Source organism: Channa argus, chromosome 15, assembly GCF_033026475.1.
Source record: "Channa argus isolate prfri chromosome 15, Channa argus male v1.0, whole genome shotgun sequence".
Classification (NCBI taxonomy): Eukaryota; Metazoa; Chordata; class Actinopteri; order Anabantiformes; family Channidae; genus Channa; species Channa argus.
Genome location: NC_090211.1, coordinates 8,693,876 through 8,718,435, shown reverse-complemented (window position 1 = coordinate 8,718,435; position 24,560 = coordinate 8,693,876). Strand labels below are relative to the sequence as shown.

The 24,560-nt window shown below is 41.2% G+C and overlaps 2 protein-coding genes across 8 annotated transcripts; one reads left to right on the top strand and one right to left on the bottom strand.

The window, feature by feature from the left end:
* Positions 1–130: 130 nt before the first annotated feature.
* Positions 131–5,624, top strand: p3h4 (prolyl 3-hydroxylase family member 4 (inactive)). Its single transcript, XM_067478375.1, has 7 exons — positions 131–709; positions 1,775–1,924; positions 2,005–2,176; positions 2,271–2,399; positions 2,491–2,636; positions 3,131–3,214; positions 4,153–5,624. Exons 1-7 carry the CDS (start codon positions 266–268, stop codon positions 4,300–4,302), a joined length of 1,275 nt encoding a protein of 424 aa, XP_067334476.1. The 5' UTR covers positions 131–265; the 3' UTR covers positions 4,303–5,624.
* Positions 5,120–24,560, bottom strand: LOC137100510 (disintegrin and metalloproteinase domain-containing protein 11-like). 7 transcript variants are annotated; one of them, XR_010910920.1, is made up of 27 exons: positions 23,797–24,560; positions 22,867–23,057; positions 20,570–20,646; positions 20,140–20,206; positions 17,293–17,375; positions 17,096–17,159; positions 16,906–16,966; positions 16,279–16,460; positions 15,834–15,905; positions 15,433–15,599; positions 15,232–15,316; positions 13,905–13,995; positions 13,291–13,342; positions 12,148–12,247; positions 11,831–11,902; positions 11,598–11,690; positions 11,223–11,303; positions 11,092–11,142; positions 10,953–11,016; positions 10,754–10,859; positions 10,011–10,130; positions 9,749–9,917; positions 9,202–9,313; positions 8,730–8,843; positions 8,333–8,423; positions 7,066–7,083; positions 6,601–6,723 (listed from the first exon to the last, which is right to left on the bottom strand). XR_010910920.1 is itself a non-coding variant. In XM_067478371.1 (25 exons), the coding sequence occupies exons 1-25, from the start codon at positions 23,993–23,995 to the stop codon at positions 6,179–6,181; spliced, it is 2,922 nt and encodes a 973-aa protein (XP_067334472.1). In that variant the 5' UTR covers positions 23,996–24,560; the 3' UTR covers positions 5,120–6,178. The 7 variants fall into 7 exon arrangements, 3 of the variants coding, with proteins under 3 accessions (XP_067334472.1, XP_067334474.1, XP_067334473.1); XR_010910919.1 differs by having other exon boundaries at positions 8,333–8,843; XR_010910921.1 differs by lacking the exon at positions 8,333–8,423 and having other exon boundaries at positions 6,616–6,723.

The following is a 24,560-nucleotide window of genomic DNA, read 5'->3' as shown; positions in this document are numbered from 1 at the left end:
AACCTGAACTACTTCAGCATGTATTGAATATTGGCTTGTAATTATAATGTATTTAGAAGATTGCCAATCATGCTAGTTTACATTAATGCATAAACCAGTAGGCCTTTTATTCTGAAAGTCCTAATGCGAAGTCATCATTTTCTGCATCCAGCTCGACGCACAGGTTACGGGCTACGTGCAGGGAGACATGAGCGATCCCTGGTAAAGTAAGAAGTTTCTTGGTCCATTTAAAACAAATAGTCTCCCGTTAGAGCCGGCGGAGGTAATGATGCTCCTACAAAGTTTGTGTCTGGTCTTTCTGTTCCCTGCTCTGCTGGAAGCCCAGTATGAGAAGTACAGCTTTAAAAGTTTCCCCCAGAAGGACATCATGCCGTTGGACTCTGCGTATAGCTACGCGCTGGAGCAGTACGCGGCGCAGAACTGGAAAGAGAGCATCAAGTTCCTGGAGCTCAGCTTGCGGCTCCACCGGCTGCTGCGGGACAGCGAGGCTTTCTGCAGCCTCAACTGCAGCTCGGTCAGCCGGGACAACGACACACTGTTCGCCGACAGCAGCCTCCGCATCATGCGCCATATCCTGCTGAGAGCTGCGTGCCTCAAGAAGTGCAAGGCGGATTTTCCTGTGTTTAACCTCTCATACCCAAGGAGGGATTTACTGGAAAAGTTCGAGAAAAGGATACCATACCAGTACATACAGTATGCATACTACCAGGTGAGACCAAAGACTATGACGAGTGTTGCGCTCCCTTTTGGATACACAGCAAATGAATTCCTAACACTGAAGTCTAATGCTGCACCGGATACTTAAACAACACAACACTGTGACTTTCAATCTATAACAAATTCCAAATCTCCCAAAGTAAATGTCAAAGTTACAGCAGGACACATCTGGCCGTTACTAACATAGAGTGATTTATTGTGTAACGAGACCACTCAACAAAACACTCAACAACAATAAGAACGTATCTGTAGTCTGATTCACCGAGGGGAAATTTCTAGCTGCCTTGACTGTAATTGTCATGCTCCTTTGTAGCCCCCTCCTGCCGACCAAGGAGTAGTTGAGCATGTGCCACGTCTCTTCCAGTGCTGCCCCCTTTGCACAGTCCCCTTATTATTATTCTCTCAGACACGGTAAAGAGGTTGAGGTCTGCCTTTTAAAGACGGGAAGACTGAATTTACTTGTCCTGAACGTGTGGGTAAAATCTTTTTGTTTATTGTTGTCTGATCCTTCTCACACTGTCAGCAAAAGATTCAACCTATCGGTTCAATTGTTAAATAGGAAAGTCACTAACAGAAACTCCTTAAGTCCCACTGTCATTCTTCATGAGCTCAAGGTGTGTCAGTGGCATCAAATTCTTTGGAGAAAAATTTTGGGGGGTTTACCTTAAATCGTGAATCAAAGTGGTGAACCTCTCAATGAATGTGAATCTAAGGATCCACATAGGACTTACATGACTTAATTACTCATGCATTTGTCATCATGAAAAGATGGATCATGTCAATTCGTCACAAACTCATACATACACATGCTTCATGTGTCTACATCTATGGTCAACGTACAGCACCGCATTCATTTTGTAGTCATTGATCCAGCACGAAATAATGATATCGGTGACACAGGGGTCAGGGGTCGTATTATTCAGTGTGCAGTGGTTATGACAGGAGCTGCTTTTTTTTCTTTGTGCCAGTTAGAGACATCTGGTGTTTTATATTTAGAAACCTCTAAAACAGTCACAGTCTGTGAAATCCATTTTTAAAACTGTCTATTCATCCTCAGCTTAACAACTTGGAGAAGGCTGTGGCAGCAGCTCACACCTTCCTGAAGAAGAATCCAGAAGATCCATATTTGACCAAGAACATGAACTACTACAAGACGCTGTTTGATGTGGAAGAATATCTCATCGACCACGAGGAGCAGCCGTATGAAGTTTGTATCCTAACACTGGCACACTGTGTCAAAGAAAGAAATCCTACTCAGATTGTAACTTATTATATATTTTTATCCAGAGTGTGTTCCTGAAGAGTGTGATGCTCTATAACAGCGGGGACTTCAGCAGCAGCGCCCGACACATGGAGCAGGCCCTCAAACAGTACTTTGAAATATACAACCTCTGCTTAATGGGCTGTGAGGGCTCATATGAGATCTTAGAGTTTAAAGACTTCTATCCAACTCTGGCAGGTGAGAGCAGAGCAGTTTTGGCTCAGTTAGCATATTTAAGATCAGAAATTAATGTGTTTGTTTTTTGTTGTTTTCTCCTTCCTGCCTCCATTAGATCTCTACACTGATGTGTTGAAATGTAAAGTGAAATGCGAGGAACACCTGACACCCAGTGTTGGAGGCTTCTTGGTGGAGAAGTTTGTAGCCACCATGTATCACTACCTCCAGTTTTCTTATTATAAACGTAAGAACTCTTGACTAAAACTGTCTTACTTTAAGAATATGCTGTGATTCAGTTAAGCAATTAACTTGGATCATTTTTTGATGCTTTACAGTGAATGATGTAAAGAATGCTGCACCTTGTGCAGCCAGTTACATGCTGTTTGACTCGAAAGACCAGGTGATGCAGCAAAATGTAGCATACTATCGCTTTTACCGGGAGCAGTGGGGACTCGAGGAAAGTGACTTTGAACCTCGGCCTGTGAGTGAAGACTTTGTTACTCTTCATCCATTTTTACTTCCAGCTCTTTAGTGGTTGAACCAGAAGCTCAACTGACGTAGTTTAGAGGCAGCATAAAGTGATAGCAAAGTTCACACACTCTGTAGTAAACCAAGGCAGGAAACCTATAGCAAAAAGCGGTTTTGGCGTTAACACAATCTCAGGGTGGTGATTACAGACTCATATTTGTGTAAAGACAGACTTTTTCTTGGTGTAGTGTTGGCAGCTGTTAAAGTTGCCCCAGCTGTAGACTGGCCCATAAACTTCTTTGCCTGGTGATTCTGCCCCAGTTTCAAAGAAATTTGCTGCTGCTCTTAATACTTCAAGGCAAAAAAAAAAAAAAAAAAGCTGGCAACAAAAGGAAGAAAGGCAAACTGTGTTGTTTAGCACAACTGCTTTACAACTGTAAAGCAGTTGTTTTTTTCTTGCCTGCTGCTCAGGTAAACACAAGAGTTGATGTCACCTTTGTTTTTCAGGAGGCCTTGAGGTATTTTAACCAGACAACCAAACAGAAAGAGATGCTGGAGTTTGCACAGAACTACCTGCAAACAGATGATGAGGTATGTTTCTACTGCAGCTGCGTGGTCCATCAAAAGTTACATTTACCTCTTACGACTAATGTTGCCTTTTTGTGCTGTTTTTTTTTTTTTTTTTTATCAAATTTGTTGGACTTGGTGAAGAATATGAGTCTGTGGGATGTGATTTACAGAGCAGACATACCGTTCTATATTCACAGAGTAAAGCACATGTTCTACTTAATCACATATCATCACATCACATATTTTTTTAAATGACTCAGACATTGGTATTTACTTGTGCTGCTTTTATCTGACGAGCATTTCAGCGTTATAGGACATCACTTAGATTTTTTTGAACGACACAAACAAAATTCTTTCAGCCTCTTTTTTGCTAAGGTGGCGACTGAGGTTTCAGGGACAGACATCTTTAAACCTCAGGAGATCAAATATAAACTGTCTGTGACTAGACACTAAGGTATTAACTGACACACTAAGACACACACTCACACACACACTTTGCTCAGTAACAGCTGCATCGATTGATCAAGTTGGAGTCTGTGTCCTTATTTTTTAAGTTTATCAAAATATTGTAAAATATATGAGATATACACTTTTGTGGACTAAATGCAGGCTGATGTTGAGATTATGGAAGACAAAGGCTCAGGATTAAAAGGGAGAGAAAGAAGGGTGAAGATTGCAGTAGAGAAATCTGGAGGGGGCTGTGTTTGTTGCTGGCAGTGTGTGGTATGTGGCTGGGAGGTGTTGGATCTGAGGCTGTGCTGCATCAATTTAACTCAGGTCAGCCCCTCCCAGCTCTGCAGACTGCCTGGAACTGACAGGGATGTGTGAAACTTGAGGCGGAATCACAGGGTGCGCAAGTGACAGAATTATAGGCACAGGAAGGAAAAAGAATCAGTTTTGAAAGTAAGATAACAAGATCGGTGTTTGCTTAACTAAGTGTGTTTTATTTCAACATTTAGGGCATAGTAAGTCCGGAAGAAATGGCCACCTCTCCCTCAGAGCGTCCTGACGTTGATTTTGAGGGGATTGGAGACTACGAGGAGTCCTTCCTGGCTGATTGGTGGCAGGAACCCAAAACTAAGTGGGACACTGGAGAGGTTGCAGTGTGACATCTGTCTTCATCCATGAGCAGAAGATTTACTCATTCAGCTCAACATACCAAACATAGTGACCTATCAGAAAAAGCACAATTCGCACACAGATATGCTTTTATGGCCAACAGCAAAATACAAAGGACTCCATCATGTTAATCAGAGATTGACATTCTGTCTTGGCTGTAATCAGCCTTTTAAAACTGGTATTTTTATTGTCAGTCATTAGCCTGTACTCTATGCTGATACGTGTGAATTACTTTTCTACAGTTTTTATTTAATGAAAGCTAAATACCTCTCTGCTGTGGTACAAAGAAGGGGACATGTAGCTTTTCTTATGCTGAACAGTTTTTCAACCACAGACTGGGTTGTTATAATAATTAGCTTGTAATTAAAATAAATTTTTAATATACTTTTTTACTTTTTGTCACTAAATAAATGCTGTTTGCCTAATACCCATAGAAAACCATAGTATAAAACTCTCCAGTCTAACCATCTTATAAGGACATAAAAATGATAGCGAGGTGTGAGAGTTAAAGGTGTGGTTTCACGGTTTGCTATTTTATTTTCCCTTAATTTCATTTCCTCTACAAACCTCAGTTTGTTTCTTTCATTTAATTTCAATTCAGAAAGATAGTATGTAAAATGTAGGTTAAGAAGCATCTCATTTTCTCTTTTTCCCCTTGATTTAAAAATAATCAGATTCTATTTAATACCACCTCTGTACATGCTGTAGTAAAATCAGTGCATCTGCTGAAGCGCAAAGCTTTAACAAACCAAACTGATCTCACACACAAACACACACAAACATTATTAGGCAAGCTGCCTTCTCAACCACAGACTAGATCTCTTTAATCTCATTTACAGGGGGATTCTTACAAAGTCTCTGGGCTGAGGCATTCACCCAGGGCACAGGGCTATCAACAAATGTACAAAAGGTTCATGACATTTCAGTGAACACTGGAATAAGAGAGATGGCGAGAGGGGCAGATTACCTGTGTCACCACATTCAAAGATGCATGGACAGTGTTGACTACAGAACAGATTTGTAGATGCAGGTCATGTCAAGAAACAGATAGCTATATGTTTGCTGAAACAGATAAAACTCAGTATTTTAACGTAGCTTTAAATAAATCTTCATACAGTGCATTTAACATTCAATTTATCTAGAACATATTTACAAATAGGTGTGCGTACAGTTGGCTAGTGCTCGTTTTTTTGTGAATTAATGACATAAAAAGTGTTGGATTCTTTAATAATGTGCTGCCTTAATGGTACAATGGCTGCAGCACACAGTCGTTTGTAGAAAGAGATGCTCCTCTAGAGGTAAGAAACCAACCTACCTATCTGTGATAGGAGGAGTACGTTGACACAACTGCCCACAACACTGATGTAAACACACATACATTCTTCCCTTCTTTAGAAATCCCTTTCACTCATACACTCACTCATGCAACAGACATACAGAATAATCCTTTCAAGCGTGCAAACTTTGGGCCTAAAAGTGGTGTGTAGGCACACAGACGGATATTGTGGAATGTATGTGAGTCGGTCTGTGGTTGAAAACACTAAGTTACGGTCTCTGCTGCTTCAAACTTCAGTGTTTGAAAATGATCCCAAAACCATTAAACCTAGCCCCCCTTTTTGTACCTGGAAAACATGTCAGTATGGGTACGATGCCTCAAGTTAAGAACGTGTAACAATGAACATAAACACAATCTCTATATGATCATCAGTCCTTCCTCAGTCTGTCTTTGGAAAGCATGCTAACAAGAGTCCAAACATCAGTGTCCATTTTAAGACGCACCTAGTCAAGGCCTCGCACTGGAGAAATCAAGCCTCAGATCCTTCTCCTTTCAGAAAAAAGGAGAAAATTCAGCTCTGTTACATTATTTCAGGCCCGTCTGTGCTCAGCTATGGGCTCAAGTTGACCAGGTAAGAGTGTGCAGGCAGGCATTGGAAAGACATGTCTCTTTGTAAATTGGTCCACCGATGATATGTTCTTTATCAGACTGTGCGAGATGTGAGGATTGGAGGTACGCAAGCATTCTGAGAGCCACCAGACTGGAGGAACATCCCAGTGTTTCCCACAGGCAGAGCCACCTGCTTGCTCTAGGTGTGGCCTGGACACAATGCTCAGAGGCCTGCTGTCAGCAGCCACAAAAATATGATTTGGCTGGTGTGGTGAGAGGAGCTCCACATGGCCAGAAGAGGACGGAGCTCGGCAGGAGGACAGACGGAAGGAGCAGACGGGAGTGTGTGGAGGAAACGGTATCGGAAGAAGTTTGGAAATTTTGGGACAGGAGTGGAAGACTTTTTTTTTTTTTTTTTTTTTTTGTTCCCCTCTTCCCCGATGTGGAAACGACACAGTGTGAGCAGGAAGACAGGAGTTGACAGGACACAAAGACAGAGAGACAGAGATCTTATCCTCCACCAGATCTGAAAGAAATAAAAACACATTTTAAAAACAGAAGGAAAAGCAGAAGGAAAAACAGATCTGGATGGTTACTCAGATGATTATGATTAAGATGGTTTAAAAAAACATTCACTTTACAATGATAAAAGAAATTATATGGCACTGTGAGAAGGGATGAGCAGTTTTTTAAACTGAACTAGGATGCAGCTTTTGAGCAAAGGAAGCAGTGAGATGCACGGTGAGGGTGGTGCTCTGTGGGAATGAACAAAGAATGATCTTCAGATGGTGGATAAAGGAGTAACGAGCCATGCTGAGTGAAGGAGGAGTGGACTATATGGACAGGACATCACTCTACAAGCTTATACCTTCCTCTCCGAATGTTCCTGCATCCAATGAGCACACATCAAGGGAGAAGACAAAACGTTAGGACATATAAATGACAAAAGGAAAACAACTTTAGAAGCATGTTATTAAGCTGATGGTCTGCATTAGAGCTTGAATACAATTTAACAGGCAAATAAGCAAGAACAGAATAGCTGCACAAGAAAAACATAATTCTGCATTTTAAATAACTGAAGCATAGAAAAGCTTGACATGACAAAATATTTGTATTATTTTCTTTTATGTTGGCTTTACTATAACAGCAACAAACATGAATGAAACAATGACTCATTGCCAGTCATTCAATCCATTATACCAGTCCTTTACAAAACCCCTCTTGCCATATTGTAAAAATGACATTACATGCAGCAGGTCTACAGTTGACCAAACCTCTCAGCCCCAATAAGTCTGAGGGGTCCCACCAGACACTATTACATTAAAGCTAAAAGCCAGAGGTTTGACTAGGAAGAAAAAACTTCCTGCTAACAGCTCATGCACACATGCACAGACACTTACCTCTGACCCTAAAAGGACCGATACTGTGGTCATTAAGTATTTGCTTTTCAATTAACCAGGCTTTTCATTGGCAACAACTTTGTAATGGATGAAATGTGCAAGTGAAGTAAGAGTAGTCCTTTTAGGTCAGAGTATAAGGGATGAATAGTAAACATGCACAGGTAGATCAGTGCAGAAGAAGCAGTTCAGCAAAGGCATATGGGGTTAGGATATTGCCTAAAGGAGGAAAACAGGATAATGCAGGCTACAAGAGCACCATAGGTAGAATATACTAAAAAAATTACTGAAGTTAATCCACTGTAACCATGAAGTTTTCATCACTAAATAGAGGCTGCGCATTGGAGATGGGTTAGGAGAAAACTGCAAATAGGGGGAACTTCCAAAGAAGTGTTGCAGTGGTTCCTGGCAGAACAAAGCATCTCAGTGCTGTCTTAGCAGTACTGCAAAACTCTGGGCTTGCAAGTGGAGAAAAGGGAAGGAAAGGTGCAGGATGGAGGGGGGATCTCATTAAAGATTTCATTAGCGCAAACAAAACCGCTGGAGTTTTTGTTTTGGAGTTTAACGCCAAAAGAAGTTCAAGCATTAGCATGTCTCAAGCTCGACTCCCCAGTTCCCCTCCCTGGGTCGGGCGATGACTTGCAAATGAGCATCTATATTATAGGGTTGAGAGTGGTAGGGCAGGGGGTCCTTAAGGTTGAAGCAGACAGGTACACAAAGGCATGCCAGAACTCTTACTTAAATCCCCATCCTGTTCCCCCTAGGACTATAGCTGCCAGGAGAATAGCACCTGCGATGGACCCTATTATGATATTGGTGCCACTGGGACCTGCGCAGAGGAAGGAGGGGGGAGGAAGGGTGCGGAGGAGGAGTAGGAGGAAGAGGAGGGGCAGAAACAAAACAACACCACTAAAAAAACACACATCAGAGGACAGCATCAACACTGTACATCAACGACATCAACTAGAGAAAGAGAGAAAGGTAGATGGCAAGATACCTGCAGACAGAGAAAGAGAGATGAAGGGAAAGAGGAGGAAACCAGCACGTGGGGTGGAGGTGGGAGAACAGGCGGGTGAGCGAGGGAGGTCAGGGAGAAAACGGTTATAAAAAAACAAAGGAGAGAGTGTTTTATTACTTTGTTCTCATTCCCCCTGTCCTGCTTTCAGCTGGACACCCTCTTGCTCAGGGTGGATTTGGCTTTTTTGGCCCTATGAGAGCAGCTGCTCAATTGTTCTGTGTCAATGGCAGACTGCAAGAAAGTAAGGAAGACATTCACTTACTATGCAACACATACAGTACTACCACACTAACACACATACACTATCAAACTGTACATGCACATATGTTCTAATGAATAAACGTGTCTCAACACACACCCACACATTCCCAACATTGAAACCAGCAAACGGCAGAAAAAAAACATTGCTTGGTCTAAATTCCCATTTTAACTTTCTCACAGTTATCAGGTGAACCCTTGTTTGTGTTTGAGGATTTTGTGCTCTGCTTCAGTAAACAAAGAAGCTACAGTGATGATGAAAGAGACTATGAGAGGGGTATGAGAGTCAGACAGAAAGAGAAGCATAGGCACTGTCAGAGGGGCTATGGACCTTTTTTCTCAGGACCCGTCGGGACTGTAGGCTCAGGGATGGGATCAAAGACACTGCAGTCCTTCCCTGTATAGTCTCTGTCACAGATACATTTCACCTCATTGCTGCAAGTCTGTGGGAGAGATTTGGAGAGACGAAAATCAAGTGCGATGCCTGCTAATAGGGACGAGCATAGTGATAAATTAAAATTACTTATGGTGCCAGTAAGATTGAATTTGTTGACTTGTAGATACTGTACATCTGTTGATTCAACAGTATTTCAACATGTAGTTTGGAAAGTCATTAACAGCTGACCTCATGTTTGCTGCTATATTGCTGCTGTACTGTACACACTGGACAAGCTAATACTCAATCACTGGACCCCAACACAAAGACTAAACACATCTTTGAGAGCTACTGATGCCCATAAGTAAATTCCTTGTATGTGTTAGCATACTCGGTCAATAAAGCTGAATCTGATTCTAAACAGTTTCATTTGCCCATTATTAACCATTATATGTTTTGTATTAGATGTTTTTTGATATTGGAGTTTCACAGTGACTTTTACCCCATGGTCAGAACAGATCCACCCAAAGTTGGATCCTGGACAAGTGCTGAGATTGAATGCTGCCACAGGTAGGCATCGTCGCTCCAAACACATCATGTTGGGACCACAGGGCGTGCCCTCTTCTACATAGCCCAGATCTGAGCCGTCCTCTAGCAGAGCATGTCCCCCTCTGAGTGAAGTACGAGAAATATAGACATTTATGGACACGGTATTCTCATTTTCCTACTCGTCCCAGCACATTATAGATATGCAACTCACTTACTTGCAGTCCAGGTACTTGTTCTGGTGGTAGAGGGTGAAGCTGGTCACCTCCCCCTGCAGGTCTCCAAACTTTGGCTTCATAGTCACATTTGCACAGAACAAGAAGCCACATAAAACATCCCTAGAGAGGAAAAAATAAATGATAGTTGATAATTTAACAATTTAATGTTGATGATTTAATAATGTGGGGCACCACAGTGGTGGAGTGATAAGTGTTCCCGCCTCACAGCTAGAAGGTTGTGGGTGTGGAGTTTGGATGTTCTCCCCGTGCTTGCGTGGGCTTTTGGTTTCCACCCAAAATTGCTCTTAGGAGTGCGAATGGCTGTCTGTCTGTGTATGTCTCTCTGTGGCCCTGCGATAGACTGGCAATCTGCCCAGTTTGTACCCCACCTCTAGTCCAATCACTAGGCTCCAGCCCCCCCGGACTCACATTGGATAAGCTGATCCAGGTAATGGATGGATTTATTAAGGTTTAGATGATTCATTAATGTTTGGTGACTGGGTGCTGCTTTAGCTACTCATAGACGTAGCACATCAAAATAATTAGCAGTGCAAATTAATTATTACTTTTGATGGAATTATGTAAAAACCTTTAAATAAAAGCAGTATTAACCTTTCGAGACATTGTAGACTAAAATCAAAGTAGAAAAATATCCATTTGCACAAAAAGCAGCAGAATAAAGTAAACCCGCAATTTTTTTGCACAAAAACACAAGTGAAGGGAATCAAAGATGCACAACTCACGGCTTGTTGCACTGCAGCCAGCCCTGGCCTTCGGGACTCGGTCCACAGTTGCCTTTTTCCGTCCCCTCAGCATTTAGCTTTTCATAACAAAATCTGTCCGCTGAATCTGGGAGGTCAAACAAACATATTTTTAATTTATCGTAAGAAAAATTAAATAATAGAACACAAATATTCCCTGGTGAAAGGTTTCTGTACTTACTGTAACCCCACAGTCCCTGACACTGTCCATCACGAGTCCTGCATCTTCCACCATAACATCGGCCCTGAGAAAATGAAAGACCAGTAATAAAGACTATGTGAGCTGCAAACCCTAAAACATTTTATAAACTATCCCTTACCTGACTGTTATCACACATGTAGCCATCCAGCTTGTGGACATTGTGAGGGCACTGCAAAAAAAGGAAGGTATATAATGTTCTGGATTCTAGGTTTTTCATTTTTTTCCAAAGTCACATAAAGCCAACTCTACCTGGCTGGAGTCTCCAGTGCAGGTCTCTGGGATATCACAGTCATTCACAGCATCTCGACACACTACACCTCTCTGCTCATACTACAACACAGCATCAAAAGGTATCAAGTTAAAGGCTGGACTAGTCTTATCAGTTATCATGATTACTAATGCATGATTAGGCCGGGCACCATACAGAGTGTCGGAAAAGTATGAAAATATAAGCAACACTAGTCTGGTCTTTGTTAAATGACAGGGCACACAAAGAGGAATAAATAATTATCTAATTTATAACCACATTCATTTTAGAGAAATCACATTGAATTAGATTATAAGATTTTTCAGAGTATTCAGTGCTCTTTTAACTGACTCTCACTGCTAAATAGATTGACTCACCTTGCAGCCACTGCAGCAGAGTCCATTACTACACATGGCATCATGGGTAAGTGTGCACTTTTTACAGCAGGCTCCTCCACTACGGGCACACTCCTGCAGCCACAGACATGAAACGAAATGTTCAGTACCGTTCCAGCAAACACTCTATTCTACGGTGCTCAGAAAGAGAACATGGAGATGCTGCCCACCTATATGTGCTTTATATACTGTATTATGTATAACTTGTTACTCACCACCTGGGATCCACAGTCACACTCTTCCCCTGTCTCCACAAAGCCATTCCCACACTCTGGAGGGTCCAATAGCTGTGAGATAAAGCACACATATGACTGCATACAGCATATACTGTACAGTAAGAGGGAAGCAGAACAAGGACTTTCAGTAATACAGGAGATTGTTGTACAGACGTTATTATGGAGACGTGACCAATGGGCAACAATTCCATAAAGTAAATAAAGTAAAGCTTCTGATGGAAGTTTTGATTATTCATTAGTCTATAAATAATAGGCAGCTTCTATCAGCACTTCCCAAATCCCCACATGTCCCTCACCTTGTTTGGCTTGTTAAAGAGGCAGCTCCCACCCCCTTGGAGCAAGAACTGGATGTACTCATCAGCACTGCAGCGAGAAAACTTTCTGGGCAGATAGTATCTGTGTTCACACACAAAGATTGAGACCAGGACACGACAAAGACAATAAAATAAAAATAAAAAAACAGCACAATGCTTTTCTGTCACTAAGACACAGCAGATCCACTGTGGGTGTCTGTTGCATCATTTCTGTCACAGCAATCTGACAGAAATGTTACCATCTGTAGTAAGATATTGCTAAAATGAATAACATAAATCAGTATTGTTCCATCTCATAAATAACCAAATCCAAATCACAAATCCAAAGATAGTAAATCATTTATACGGTGTAAAAAAATATTATACTATAATGCAGTATAAAAAAACCTGAGTACAACCTGTCAAATATCACCATCAACTGACAAAAGTTCAGACTAACTGATCTTGATCTGGATGTCAGGAGGTGGCAGTGTCCTGATGTGGAACTGCATAAATTGTGTGTATGGTGTATGTTTTTTGTTTATACTCAATTCAATCCAGTGAAACACCTTAAGAAAGTCTTATATTTGAAGTTTGAGCAACAAACCCCCTAAAGCAAAGAGCAGCTGAAAAGAATCCACGTCGGTGAAAAATCACAGAAAGGCTCTCCCACAAGATTTAAAAGACTTGTATCATCCACACTCAGGAAGATCAAATATCATGTAAAAATAAAGACGTCCATAGAACATATTTAATATGTCAAAAAATATTTGGGCTTTGACTGAATGCTGACAAATGCTATAGTCAATCAGCAGGATCTGTGTGTATTTAACAGCTTAGTGTTGTCGGGATGTATTCCTTTTTAAAATTCCTGTACTGTAGAGTCTAATTCTCACACAGTTATCAGCATGTTGATGTGTGATGTTACAACAAATGTACTAATCCATCAAATACAACTGTAATTATCACTGACTTGGCTCACTGAGAGCTGAGTAAAAGTCAAAGCTTCCCCTCTGTGACAGCTGTTTAACTGTCTAACTGTGTAAAACAAATGGAACAAATTGCAGCTTAGAGACTTGCAAACAGTAAACTGTGTTGAGAAGAGATGTGCTTTTTTGTTCACATCACTTTGTGGCAGATCTTTACCCTGTATCTTCCATGATGCAGCCCAGCCAGGAATCTGGGCACCTGCAGTCTCCTGTGAAGGAAAGCAGGACAAAGGAGTTAAAAGGGGGGAAGGGGATTTAAATAAATTAGGAAAAAGAACACAATGATCAATATTTACAACTCAAGCTTAACATAATGAAGAAAGTCTTGGAAAACTGATTCATGATAAAGAAGGAAGCCTTTCTAACGACCTGGTACCTTTCCTGCTGACACATGCATGGGGCCTGAGTGTCCACTGAGCTCTTGCTCTGTCATTGAATAATGGACCTGATGATTCTCCAGCATTAATCACAGAATCTATTCTTCACTGGCAGAAATGCTCTAATCATCATCACCTCCTTCTTCAGTGCAGGTGAATAATCACCTAATGGAGAAGGCTAATAACAGAACAGCTGCACACAGATACCAACTTTGTCTTTAAACCCCCCATCCCCTTACATCCAGCTAACAATTCCCTCCCTTGCTGTTGTCCTCGATCCTTCCTGCACTGATAATCTTCCTCCTTATTTATTGACATATTATTCAGCTCACCACTTGGTTTAAAGATCTCCTCTACTCTTTGAACATTCTCAGGTCTTTCGGTAATTTTTTACCTGCAGAGTTACGTACGTTGTTCCACCTCATCCCGATGTTCTGACCAAGACTCTGACACAAAGTGATGGCCATTGCACCAACATTTCCATACTGTAATGAACATATTGAATTCATACATGAGTGCCTCAAAGTAAGATGAAAAGGATATTGTTAAAAAAAGGCAAAACATAAATCCAACAAGGTGGAAACAGCTAGCGAGGCTCTGCACAAAAGCAACAAAAAGCTATTTTAAATGTACAGAAACATAAACTAACTACTTAGCACTGATTAATTGGAACACACAGTTGGTTTGGTGAGCTCATTAAGCCTTGAACTTCATAGACAGGTGCATCCCATCAATAGAAAAGGTATTTGAGGTGGCCAATTGCAAGTTTTTGTTCTCTTTGACTCTCCTCTGAAGAGTGGTAATATGGGGGTCTCAAAACAACTCTCAAATGACCTGAAAACAAAGATTGTTCAACATTATGGTTTAGGGGAAGGCTACAAAAAGTCGTTGCAGAGATATAAGCTGTCAGTGTTCACTGTGAGGAACATAGTGAGGAAATGAAAGACCACAGGCATAGTTCTTGTTAAGGCCAGAAGGCAGGCCACATAAAATATTGGAGAGGCAAAGGCGAAGGATGGGGAGAACAGTCAAAAACAGCCCACAGACCACCTCCAAAGACCTACAACATCAACTTGAACATCTGTAGAGTGATTTAAAGCGGGCTGTCCATGCTCGGCAACCATCAAACCTAACTGATCTGGAGATGTTTGTAAGGAGGAATGGTCCAAAATACATTCATCCAGAATCCTGACACTCATTACAGGCTATAGGAAGCGTCTAGAGGCTGTTATTTCTGCTAAAGGAGGCTCTACTAAATATTGATGTGTCTAAATATCGATATTATTGTGTCCAAAATGAAATTGCTGATCCAAACACCCAAATACCTTTGAATGAAAATCATGGACATTGTCAGGGGTTCCTAATCTTTTGCATACAACTGTATCTAAGCTAGGCAAGCTGCCTCCTGATTTCAGCTACATTTACTATAAACGCATACTGTAACATTTGTGCAAAAAAATAAAAAAGTGTGTTATTCCCAAAATGTTTAATTTTTCCTTTAAATCATGTTTTTTTTGCAATTTGGTTACAACATAAATTCCTTAATATTTAAATTGTGAATTTAATAAACCAATCTTTCTTCAAATTAACACGTCTTAAAAAGTAGACTTGTAGCTCTGTTAATTTTAAAAAGATAACTCCGATGTAATATTTAGTACAACCATGATTCACCCAGTTTTTAAATTTAAATTCATCTGCTATCTTTTTCAGATTGTCCTCACCTCATTTATACCTCCTCCTCTCCCTAGTGAACACACTCCTCCTGTGTAGGCCGTCCCACTACGGCTACTGTGAAATGTGCGCCCTCTGGGGTGCACAGAAAAGATGTAATGATGTAAAACACAATCTCAATTCTCATCCAAACATTAAGCTTTAAATTGTCTGGAAGTTAGATAAATATTTTGTTTTTGTAGTCCTCTTACGAGAAAAGATGGACGACATCACTCATTTCCTTGATGTTGTCCTTCCTGTACTTCATGAAGTTCTGCAGAGTTATCAATGGGTCCTCCACTACTGGCATCATATTTTTAGAGGTCCAAGTCTCCATGGCAACCAGTACGATCCTTGTGTTCAGCTGTTCCTTGTAAATCTGGGGACCACAAATGCCCATCAGTCTACTGCTTTATAGGCCCACACCTGTGCTGTGAATGTTCTGTACATGGAGAACTGAGTGCTAGCTGGGAAAAATCCTTTCCAACACACACACACTCACACGCACACACACACACACATACACACACACACTTCTTGACAGGTGGTGGTGTGTGTATGCAAACAAGCTTTAGGAATTGGAGGTGTACAATCCTAAAAATGAAGCTCTTACCGCATCTGCCATGTTGACCACTGCTTTGGCAAAGTTCTTTGTTTGGCTGCTTGAGAGTCGCAGTTGTACAAACTGTAGAGAGATGGAGATACACAGATGGTGTAATAATTGAATAACATTGACAGACACATTTAAATTGATATACTTGTAAGGACCCTCATCAATATTACACTATTTTATCTATGTATTTCTTGCACCAGCAGCTTACACTGTGGGTCAGCGTTAGCTTTCTAGGCATTTAGAAAGTATTTGTTGTGCACCACTTTAGTATCATTAGTTAATAAATGGGGATGTTAATTTTTTATTTGCCTTATACGCATTGTAAACGCAGTCATTGTTTTCATGTTTAGGCATATGTCAGAGAAGCAACACCCTGACAACAACCAGGTAAACGTGAGCAGATGAAGTTGTATATAATCAGCAGCAAAATGTATTTTTAACTCACCATGTCATTGTCATTGACCACCATCAACTCAATATATTTGGTCTCGCTCTGAACAGAGGGCTTGCGAACAAATCGCTTCGATCGCCGCAGCCCCCCAGACACTTGCTGCTCCTTCATTTGGTCTGGTCTCTTGTCATCATCATCACCTCCTCTGCTGTCCCACTCATTGTCTTCTGCACAGTCTGGACACACAGAGAAGCAGAGCTGCAGGCAGTTAGAGCTATTATTACTTTTTGTCATGTTACAGTGCCACACTTTGCCTAATCAAATTCATTTCCAATCAAACGTTCACTGTTTCCAGCAAAACATGAATTATCAACCTTTCTGAACTAACTAAAAATTCAATCCCGTTATCATGTTTGCTATGTCTGAATTGTCCTCTCTAATTGGTTAAAGGAATTAATCTGTTTGTTTGTTTTTTCATGAGGAAAGGACAGAGAATTAATATTGTTATTTTGAACATTGGAGAGACTACAGCTTGCTTGTGTTGTAACATGAGCACATTGTGTGGAAATGTATAATACTAAAAACATACAGTGGATAGAAGATTAGGTTTAATCTTTCTTACAAAAGGCAACATTATTCTGACGTGATTAACAGCAATAATTGCTTTAAATGCACCTTTACCTGGACAGTGGGGGGGAATTCTGATATCAGGCATCCTGCGGATTAAGTGAGCGCCATCATCCTATACCAGAATATATCCAGATGACATAAGACACAATAAAATCAGCAACATCCGGGCTCCAATGAACTCTCTTCGTGCACGTTTTCAATACTTCTGTAATTATCACTGTAATGACAATCCACTATTTACCTGATTGCTCCCATTGTGTATGGGCTCAATCCCGTAGGAGAAAAATCCATCAGAGAACATGCCACTGAGAACCAACAGGAGAAAGACAGTAAGATGCAGAGCATAAGGGAACAAAAAACAAAAAAACAGACCTATAGTCATTTGTATGTAGTGACTAGTATTTGGTGTTACAAATAAAGTTTTTTTGTCAGGCTCACCACAGGCCGTGGCAGGTGGAGACAGCTGCCCAGGAATCAGTTAAACCTCTTAACCTTCCCTGGTAGTAGCAGTGTTCCCCTCCCTGTGGACACAGCAGATCCCATTTCATAAAACAACCACTTCAAACACACTTCAGGCTTTCATACTTCACTGGACATCATGTCAGCATGGAGGAAAAACCTCTCACAATCTCTGTATATGTGATGCCCCTCTCCCTTTTACTCTACTAAGGCATATATGGCACAATCTGACATATTGTAGTAGATATTTTTTTTATTAAACATAAATGTAGGACCTTCAGCATAAGAACAGCTGATCATTATAAATAATAGGCTAATAACTATTTTATAAATAATATAATAATTTATTGTTTAACATCATGGGATAAGCCGAAATGACAAAAAGTATGTTCATATTTTTTGTCTCACTATAATTTTCTAGCACTTGTAACCAGGCAAAGTTTGGTCGCAGGACATTGATATCACCTTTTCTCTAATGTATGAAATGTTTCTACCCCAGTATTTTTAACTGACCAACACATAACACGGAAAACTGTGTCTGACTCTATTTCAGTAAATACTCAGGGAAATGAACAGTTGCGCAAAAGTAAAAAAGTTTTCAAATGACATACATTAGCTTGGATTTAAATGATAGCTATAAAAGCCTGGTGAATTACATCATGTGTGAGGTCTGTTGGGAATGTTGACCCGGAGGTCTCCTGAAGCAGTAGTGGCTGGACTACTGCTGCAAAAGAAAAAAAGGTGTGGGAGGAGTAAGGCGAAGTTATGGAAAATGACTTTTACAATAGCCAGCCTTACAGAGGCTTTTGCAAACCATCAACTCAAGAATGGAAAGAAAGCATAGCCCAGCCCTGCTGACTATGACAGAAGGTATTGTGAGCTGTACATGTACAACACTTTGCGGAACTAAAACCAACTAATATGTCCTCTAAAGAGGGGACAGAGTTAGAAGACTTGTGGGAGCCTCTCCCATATCTCTGGCATAGCTTAAGATGGTCAAGTAGATTCAAGTAGAAGTGGTTTGAGTATCTCTTCAGGATGCTGGAAGATAACTGGGCACATCCAACCACACTCAGGGTTGGACACAGAACACACTGGAGGGATTACATATTTCATCTCCCAGAAAGAACTACAAAATGTTGCCAGAAAAAGGGACATATAGACATATAGGAACATATAGACATATAAATTGTGGATAAGAGTAAGGTAATGGATATATGATTACTGATACACACCGATCCAAACCTAGGGGCACAAGTGGACCTGCAGAAATTCCAGAGGGATCTCTATAAATCAACAGTTATGTTTTCTACTCAGTAAAATCAAAGACTTTTACATGGAGCAACTGTACAGTGGGCAGACTGCACTTAAAATACACAAGCTGAAAGAGAAAATTTTATTTAGCTCTGCTCTTTATTGTCCTTTTAACAACCATGGCTACCAAAACAGAGCCCAAGCTTTCATGTCCTGTTAGCACTTCACCACAATCGGGCACACTACCTCACAAGGTCGCAGCAGTAAAGATGATCCACAGAGTGAAGGTGAGAAAAGTGAGAAACAGCATTTCACTTGGATCAAATTGAGTTCAGCAGGTTGTGTCAGCCCTGCAATGACTTGAGAAAACTATGTCCTAGTCCTGTGAATGAAAGTAAAAGCATTTTGATGATAGAGATCAGTGCGGTGACACTGTGACCTGAACGCATCACAGCTGCCATGTCCAGCAGCAGCATCAGAGGCAACATGGGAGGCCTCCATCCAGCTGAGTGACAATCTGGTCTCACCACATGTCTCCATCCCTGGCCCTGCAAGCCTCCTCTCACTCCCACCATTCTGGGAACAAACTGAACACACTATGAACACACTCACCAAAATTACTCCTCCCTGATGCGATAGCTCATCTTGCCTTTGTATTAACTGGCATTTACTCATAATTTTCCCTCCTCCTCTTTCACCGGCTCCGCTCTTCCCTCCCTCTCGGCTTTCCTTGATTCTCTTCACTGCCAAGAGCTTAATGACACTGCTGATCTAAGTGGTTGCTATAGAAACAGGTTTGTGATTGGTCAGGAGGACTGGGGGAACCATTGTGGGAGGGGACACGGAGTGCTGGCTGGGTGGGTGGGGGGGTAGCGAGTAGCAAATTGCACAAAGCAATCAGCCGTCCATCATGTCCAGCAGAACACAGTGACATTCTTCAGGTCTGTCCTGAAAAGCACTTATCACATTAGATGTCAAGCCTTTCACCCATTTCTCCTATTGTCACATGAAGGTTCTTTATCTGAGCTAAAGGTTTTACACCACCAGCATTCGCTGCTTTTTGAGAAAGAAGAGAAGAGAGTCATGCATAAACTCCTTTGCCAGACATAACTATGCATGTACAGCACAGCACTGTCACATACACAATTACTTAACTATAAACATTTCAAGAACACATCACAATTATAAATCACCTTTAAGGGACAAAAAACAAACAAAAAGTATTTTTTTTTTCTAAAGGGTGATTTGAATCAAATAGCTCTGCATCAGACCACTGCAAATAAGTAACAACATAGGAGTGGTGTTACCTAATGAGCTCAAGACAATGTGAGGCACTGCAAACCGGTTAATTTATTCAGAGATCCACGGACAACAGCATCAATCGAAAATGTGACAAAGGCTCAGTTTCTAAAATCTCGCTGCACTGTCACCATGGTCATCTCATTAATATGCTGCTCTCTGTGTGCGAGCAGACAAGTTCACTCACTGAAACCGGTCACTGACTTATATGCTGCTCTCTGTGTGCTAGCAGACAAGTTTACTCACTGAACCCCCCCCGGCAAACAATCTTACCACAGACTGCAATGGTCTGCCATCCTGGTTAAAGTGCCGCTCCACATACTCTGAAGACAGGAGATGACTACAAAAAAGAGGAGAGAAACCATAAATATTTCCAACAGGATTTTTTTTTATATTATGTAACCAAATATGGTTTAATTAGGGATATTTTCTACCATTTGTTGTCTCCTTAAATGCATTTCACAAACACATTAACATGTGGTGTTAATAAAATGAGTAGACCCTCGTAAACATCCAGTAATGTCTGTGTTAGTGTGTGCCACATTGATATTCCCTATTTGGTCATGTAACATAATAGAGGCGCTAAGTACATTTGCTTAAGTGTGGGGAAATGCTAATGAGAACAGCTGCAGTAAATTAAGAGCACCCATTGATACAAGTCTGTACAACAAGGCAGATGATTGTTTAGGACCGAAATACGTACTGGTTTAGCTCCATCTCCAAAGTGAAGGTTTGTCCAAAGGCTTCCACTTGGAAAATGCTCTGGGCCAAGTGGATGGGCTGAAACAAAGAAAGAAAAAAGTTATTAAGAAAAATTTGATAGCTGATAAATTATACAGTGTAAGAAAACAATAGTGGGCGGGTTGCGCCATAAAAGCCTCGGAGTGATTTTGAGTCCCATGAATAATTCAGCACAATCAATATTGTGTACCCTCTAAAAGCATCTCATTATGATTGATAAAGTCTTAATTAATCAACCACGATTCAGGGAGACATAACTACGGAGAACTATGGCTGTTTAAAAGCCAAGTTTGAGTTTCGTGATGTAGATGGACAGCCAGGGGCTTGACAGAAGGAGGGGAGGTGGAAGAAGAGGAGGACAAAACTTTACTGTTATAATCTATATTCAGCGGGCGTGTGCCAATGTCCCTAATGGGCAGCTGTCAAAGTTTGGGAGGTGAGGAGACAGCAGGGTCCAGGGAGAGAGAAAAAGAGAGAGAAATTTACTGCAGACTAAACAGTGTGTCTCTTCAGCAGCTCGGACTGTGCCAGCGTGGCTTTGATCTCAGTCTGGAGAAACCAGGCTGCAGTGAATCACTAGGCTTTTACAATAAAATGCATCACTGTCCAGGAATTATTCTCTCCAGTGAATACAGACAACAGATTTCTTACTACTGTCTTGGAGAGGCACAGGCATGGTGTCCATCAGTGCTCTGTCTCTGTAAAATTACAGCTGTTTCACAGCTGTAATTTTACTTGTATATATACTAACGTTTTGCTTGAAAGGTACATAATAATGAAGATACCAATTAGGTTAAAGCAATTAATTTTTTCAAAAGATAAACACCAATCTTGTTACTTGTATACCTGTCAAATGAAACACAACAGGAAAAGTGAAATAAGCTAATCGGTGAGGTAAAAATGTTGCCTTGTCTATTTTCAACTCAGCATGCTTTAGAAAAGACAGAAAAAGTTCAGCTCATCCCTGCTGCTTCTAAATTTATCTTCTCCCTCATTCCAAGTGTCTTAGATTAAAAAAAACAAAAAAACAAAACACACAGCACAGCAACTGAAGAAGGGATTTCTGAAACCTTATCTGCTTGAACAGTGCCCTCATTTATGCACAAATGTACTTTATTTTAAGTGTTTTTTTTCTTAATGATATACAAGTATCAATCTTGTCTAAAGTGGCTTCTCACCCACAAACGATCCACAACATTCATCTTAGGTGTAAGACTCTGGTATGTGCAAGGATGCTTATGTACTCTTTTGTAACAGTTGTATGTACTACAAAATATGCAGCATGACAGACAAAGAGTAAGAAAGAGCAGGAATGGGGAATGCTCAAGCCTCTTGGACCATGCAGTGCGTCTCACACAGTCCTATTTCATTATTAATGGGGACATACTTCACCACATCACTGAATAATAAAAAAGTTGGGGGCTCAGCCTAGCAGCTGGATGATCGGATGTGAAGACTGAATATTTCAGGCGGGGCTCTGCTTTGTCATGTTGAGATGAGGGGCCAACTACAAATATGCACGCACACGTTTAATTAGCTCTTTGATAAATTGTGCATCTATGCTTGCTCAGGTTCTCGTTTTAGAAATTGTTGGCAGATGTTACATCGGTTAAAAAAAATTTGTTTATGTCTTAGTTTCATCAAGCTGACATTACGTTACTGTGGACATTCAGAATGATCTTCAATGCCTAACTGGGTTAAAATCACAAGGAATGAATACTGCTGCAAGACATCACTCTGCACTGTCATCCCTGTGTGGCATGAGCAGCAAAGAGATGAGTGCAGCTCTGTTTTTAAAAAAAAAACATTGGAAAAATGAGGTTTCTATCATCAGAATAACAGTTTGTCTTAGTACTGTCACACCCATATGCGCACACACACAGTTTTTGTGCTGGCACTAACAGTTTAAGTAAGTAAAGATAGTGAACACAACAATTAAAGATTCTTAAAGGGATTCATTTCTTCACTTTCACGTCAAGCTGTAGACACCCATTTTATTCTGTTTAAAAAACTTTACTTCCATAAGGTTTCTACCTGATATATAAGGTAACAGTGAAAAGACATTCTCCTAAATTGTCACTTGTTACCTAACCAATCAATTTCATGTTTTGCAGTAAGATTACGAAAACCTTCACAAAGACCCTTGGGTTTCCCTGGTCCAAAATTTTAAATCAAAAGACAGGGAACACTGTGGTTCAGTGTGAAAATAAATATAATTGTAGCTATGAGAGTGAAACAGGAACATGTGTGACAACTCACAGAGGTTTCCCCAGTGCTGTTTTTCACCCTGGTATCCAAGTAGTCGTGAGCCATTTCCTCCTCCGACTTGATCTGCTGCACCAGCCGCTTCGGATAAGTGACCTCAGTGGCAGAATCCCTGCTGTCTGGGTGCCCTGCCAGGGTAGACCAGCCCCACATGTCTCCATCCTGCACCAGGCTCCTGTCCACACCTGCACATAGTACAATGGAAACACACAGTGCAGTGGGAATGACAGGTATAGGGACACACCTGCAGGCTGCCTAAAGTAGAAACAGTATATCAGTATATATAGATCAACAAATATTGAGAGTTGCTTTATAAGTGGCTCATTATGAAATGGTCTCATTGTGTGAGCATTCAGTGTTTATTTTGTTGAAGATGAAGATTTGGTAACCTGATGTATCAAAGTGCCCAGTTAATGTTTTGCAAATCAGTGGTGCATTGTGATAAATTTAGAATTTGTAATTAGGCCTTTAGCTTTCAATGAATAAATAGTGCACTCATTTGGCATATAGCTTATGTTCTCTAGCCTATAGTCGACTGACGCCAATATAGACATATGCACCGGGCCTATAAAGCTTAAAATCTCAGCCATCACACTGTAAAACATTGTGTTGGTGATTGATACGTTATATCTTAGTGCTTTTAGGGGTTTACTAGATAAAACACCGTTGTAAAGGGTTATGGGTACGTTGGATATAAGAAATTGGGCTGCGGTGGAAATGTGTTGATGCAGCAAATCTACCGCATCGGAGAGTGCTTTTCTCTAGTAGACTGGTTGGCACCGAGATCCCGCTACGATAAAATCACTGTTCACACTGGGATTAGAAAAGTGCTGGTGCAAGGGGAAAAAATGTGGATGCAAAGGAAACGAAAAGGGTACTCCCGCTCTTTACCCATACCCCATCCCTCTCTTCTTTCTCTCTTACCTGAGACCGCAAGCCTCTCGCCCACTGCAGCAAAGACCATGAAGCACCACACCACCAGCATGATCTTTACATATTCCCCCGGATTAAACCATCGAGAGAGCCGCAAAATGTCACGAACCCGGCCGATGGAGAGATGGAAAAAGACCAAAAAGACACGGGAGAAATGATGGCGAGGATCCAAAGTGAATCTGCTAAACATCTGATGAGGCGCGTCCTCTCATCTCTCCCTTTCTATATGTCTCTGTCTCCCTCTCCCTCTCAGCTCCGGCCAACACTGCTACGGAGAATTTGGATTTGCATATCAAAATTATGAAAAATTAATCACAGTTCAGGTATATGGGAGAATATCGATATAGGCCTAGAGATTGATCATTGAGGAAATAGTGAGGAGCGCGAGGGTGCGCGTCGCAGATACATGGCTCCGCAAGGCTGCGCGGGTGCGTATGGATGAGGTTTTGCCCTATGTGCGAATCTGCGGTATGCGGAAACGAAGGGATAGGGAAGCGACGAGAAATGCGTTGGGTCTGCGGCGAGGAAGACACGTGGGATCGTGGTATCCTCCCTCGTGGAGCCTCCTCCTCCCGTTGCCATGCAGCTCTACGAAGGAAAAGGATGTGACAGTCCGGCCGCTGAGGTGCTGGGGAGAACAGAACGGGTTGTGGATAACCTGTTGGTTCAGTTTCTCATTGGAGCACCTCGTTAATGGCGTGAAATGAAGATGAGTCCTTCCCGCCATGCCTACTAGGGTGTCAGGAGAGGCACAA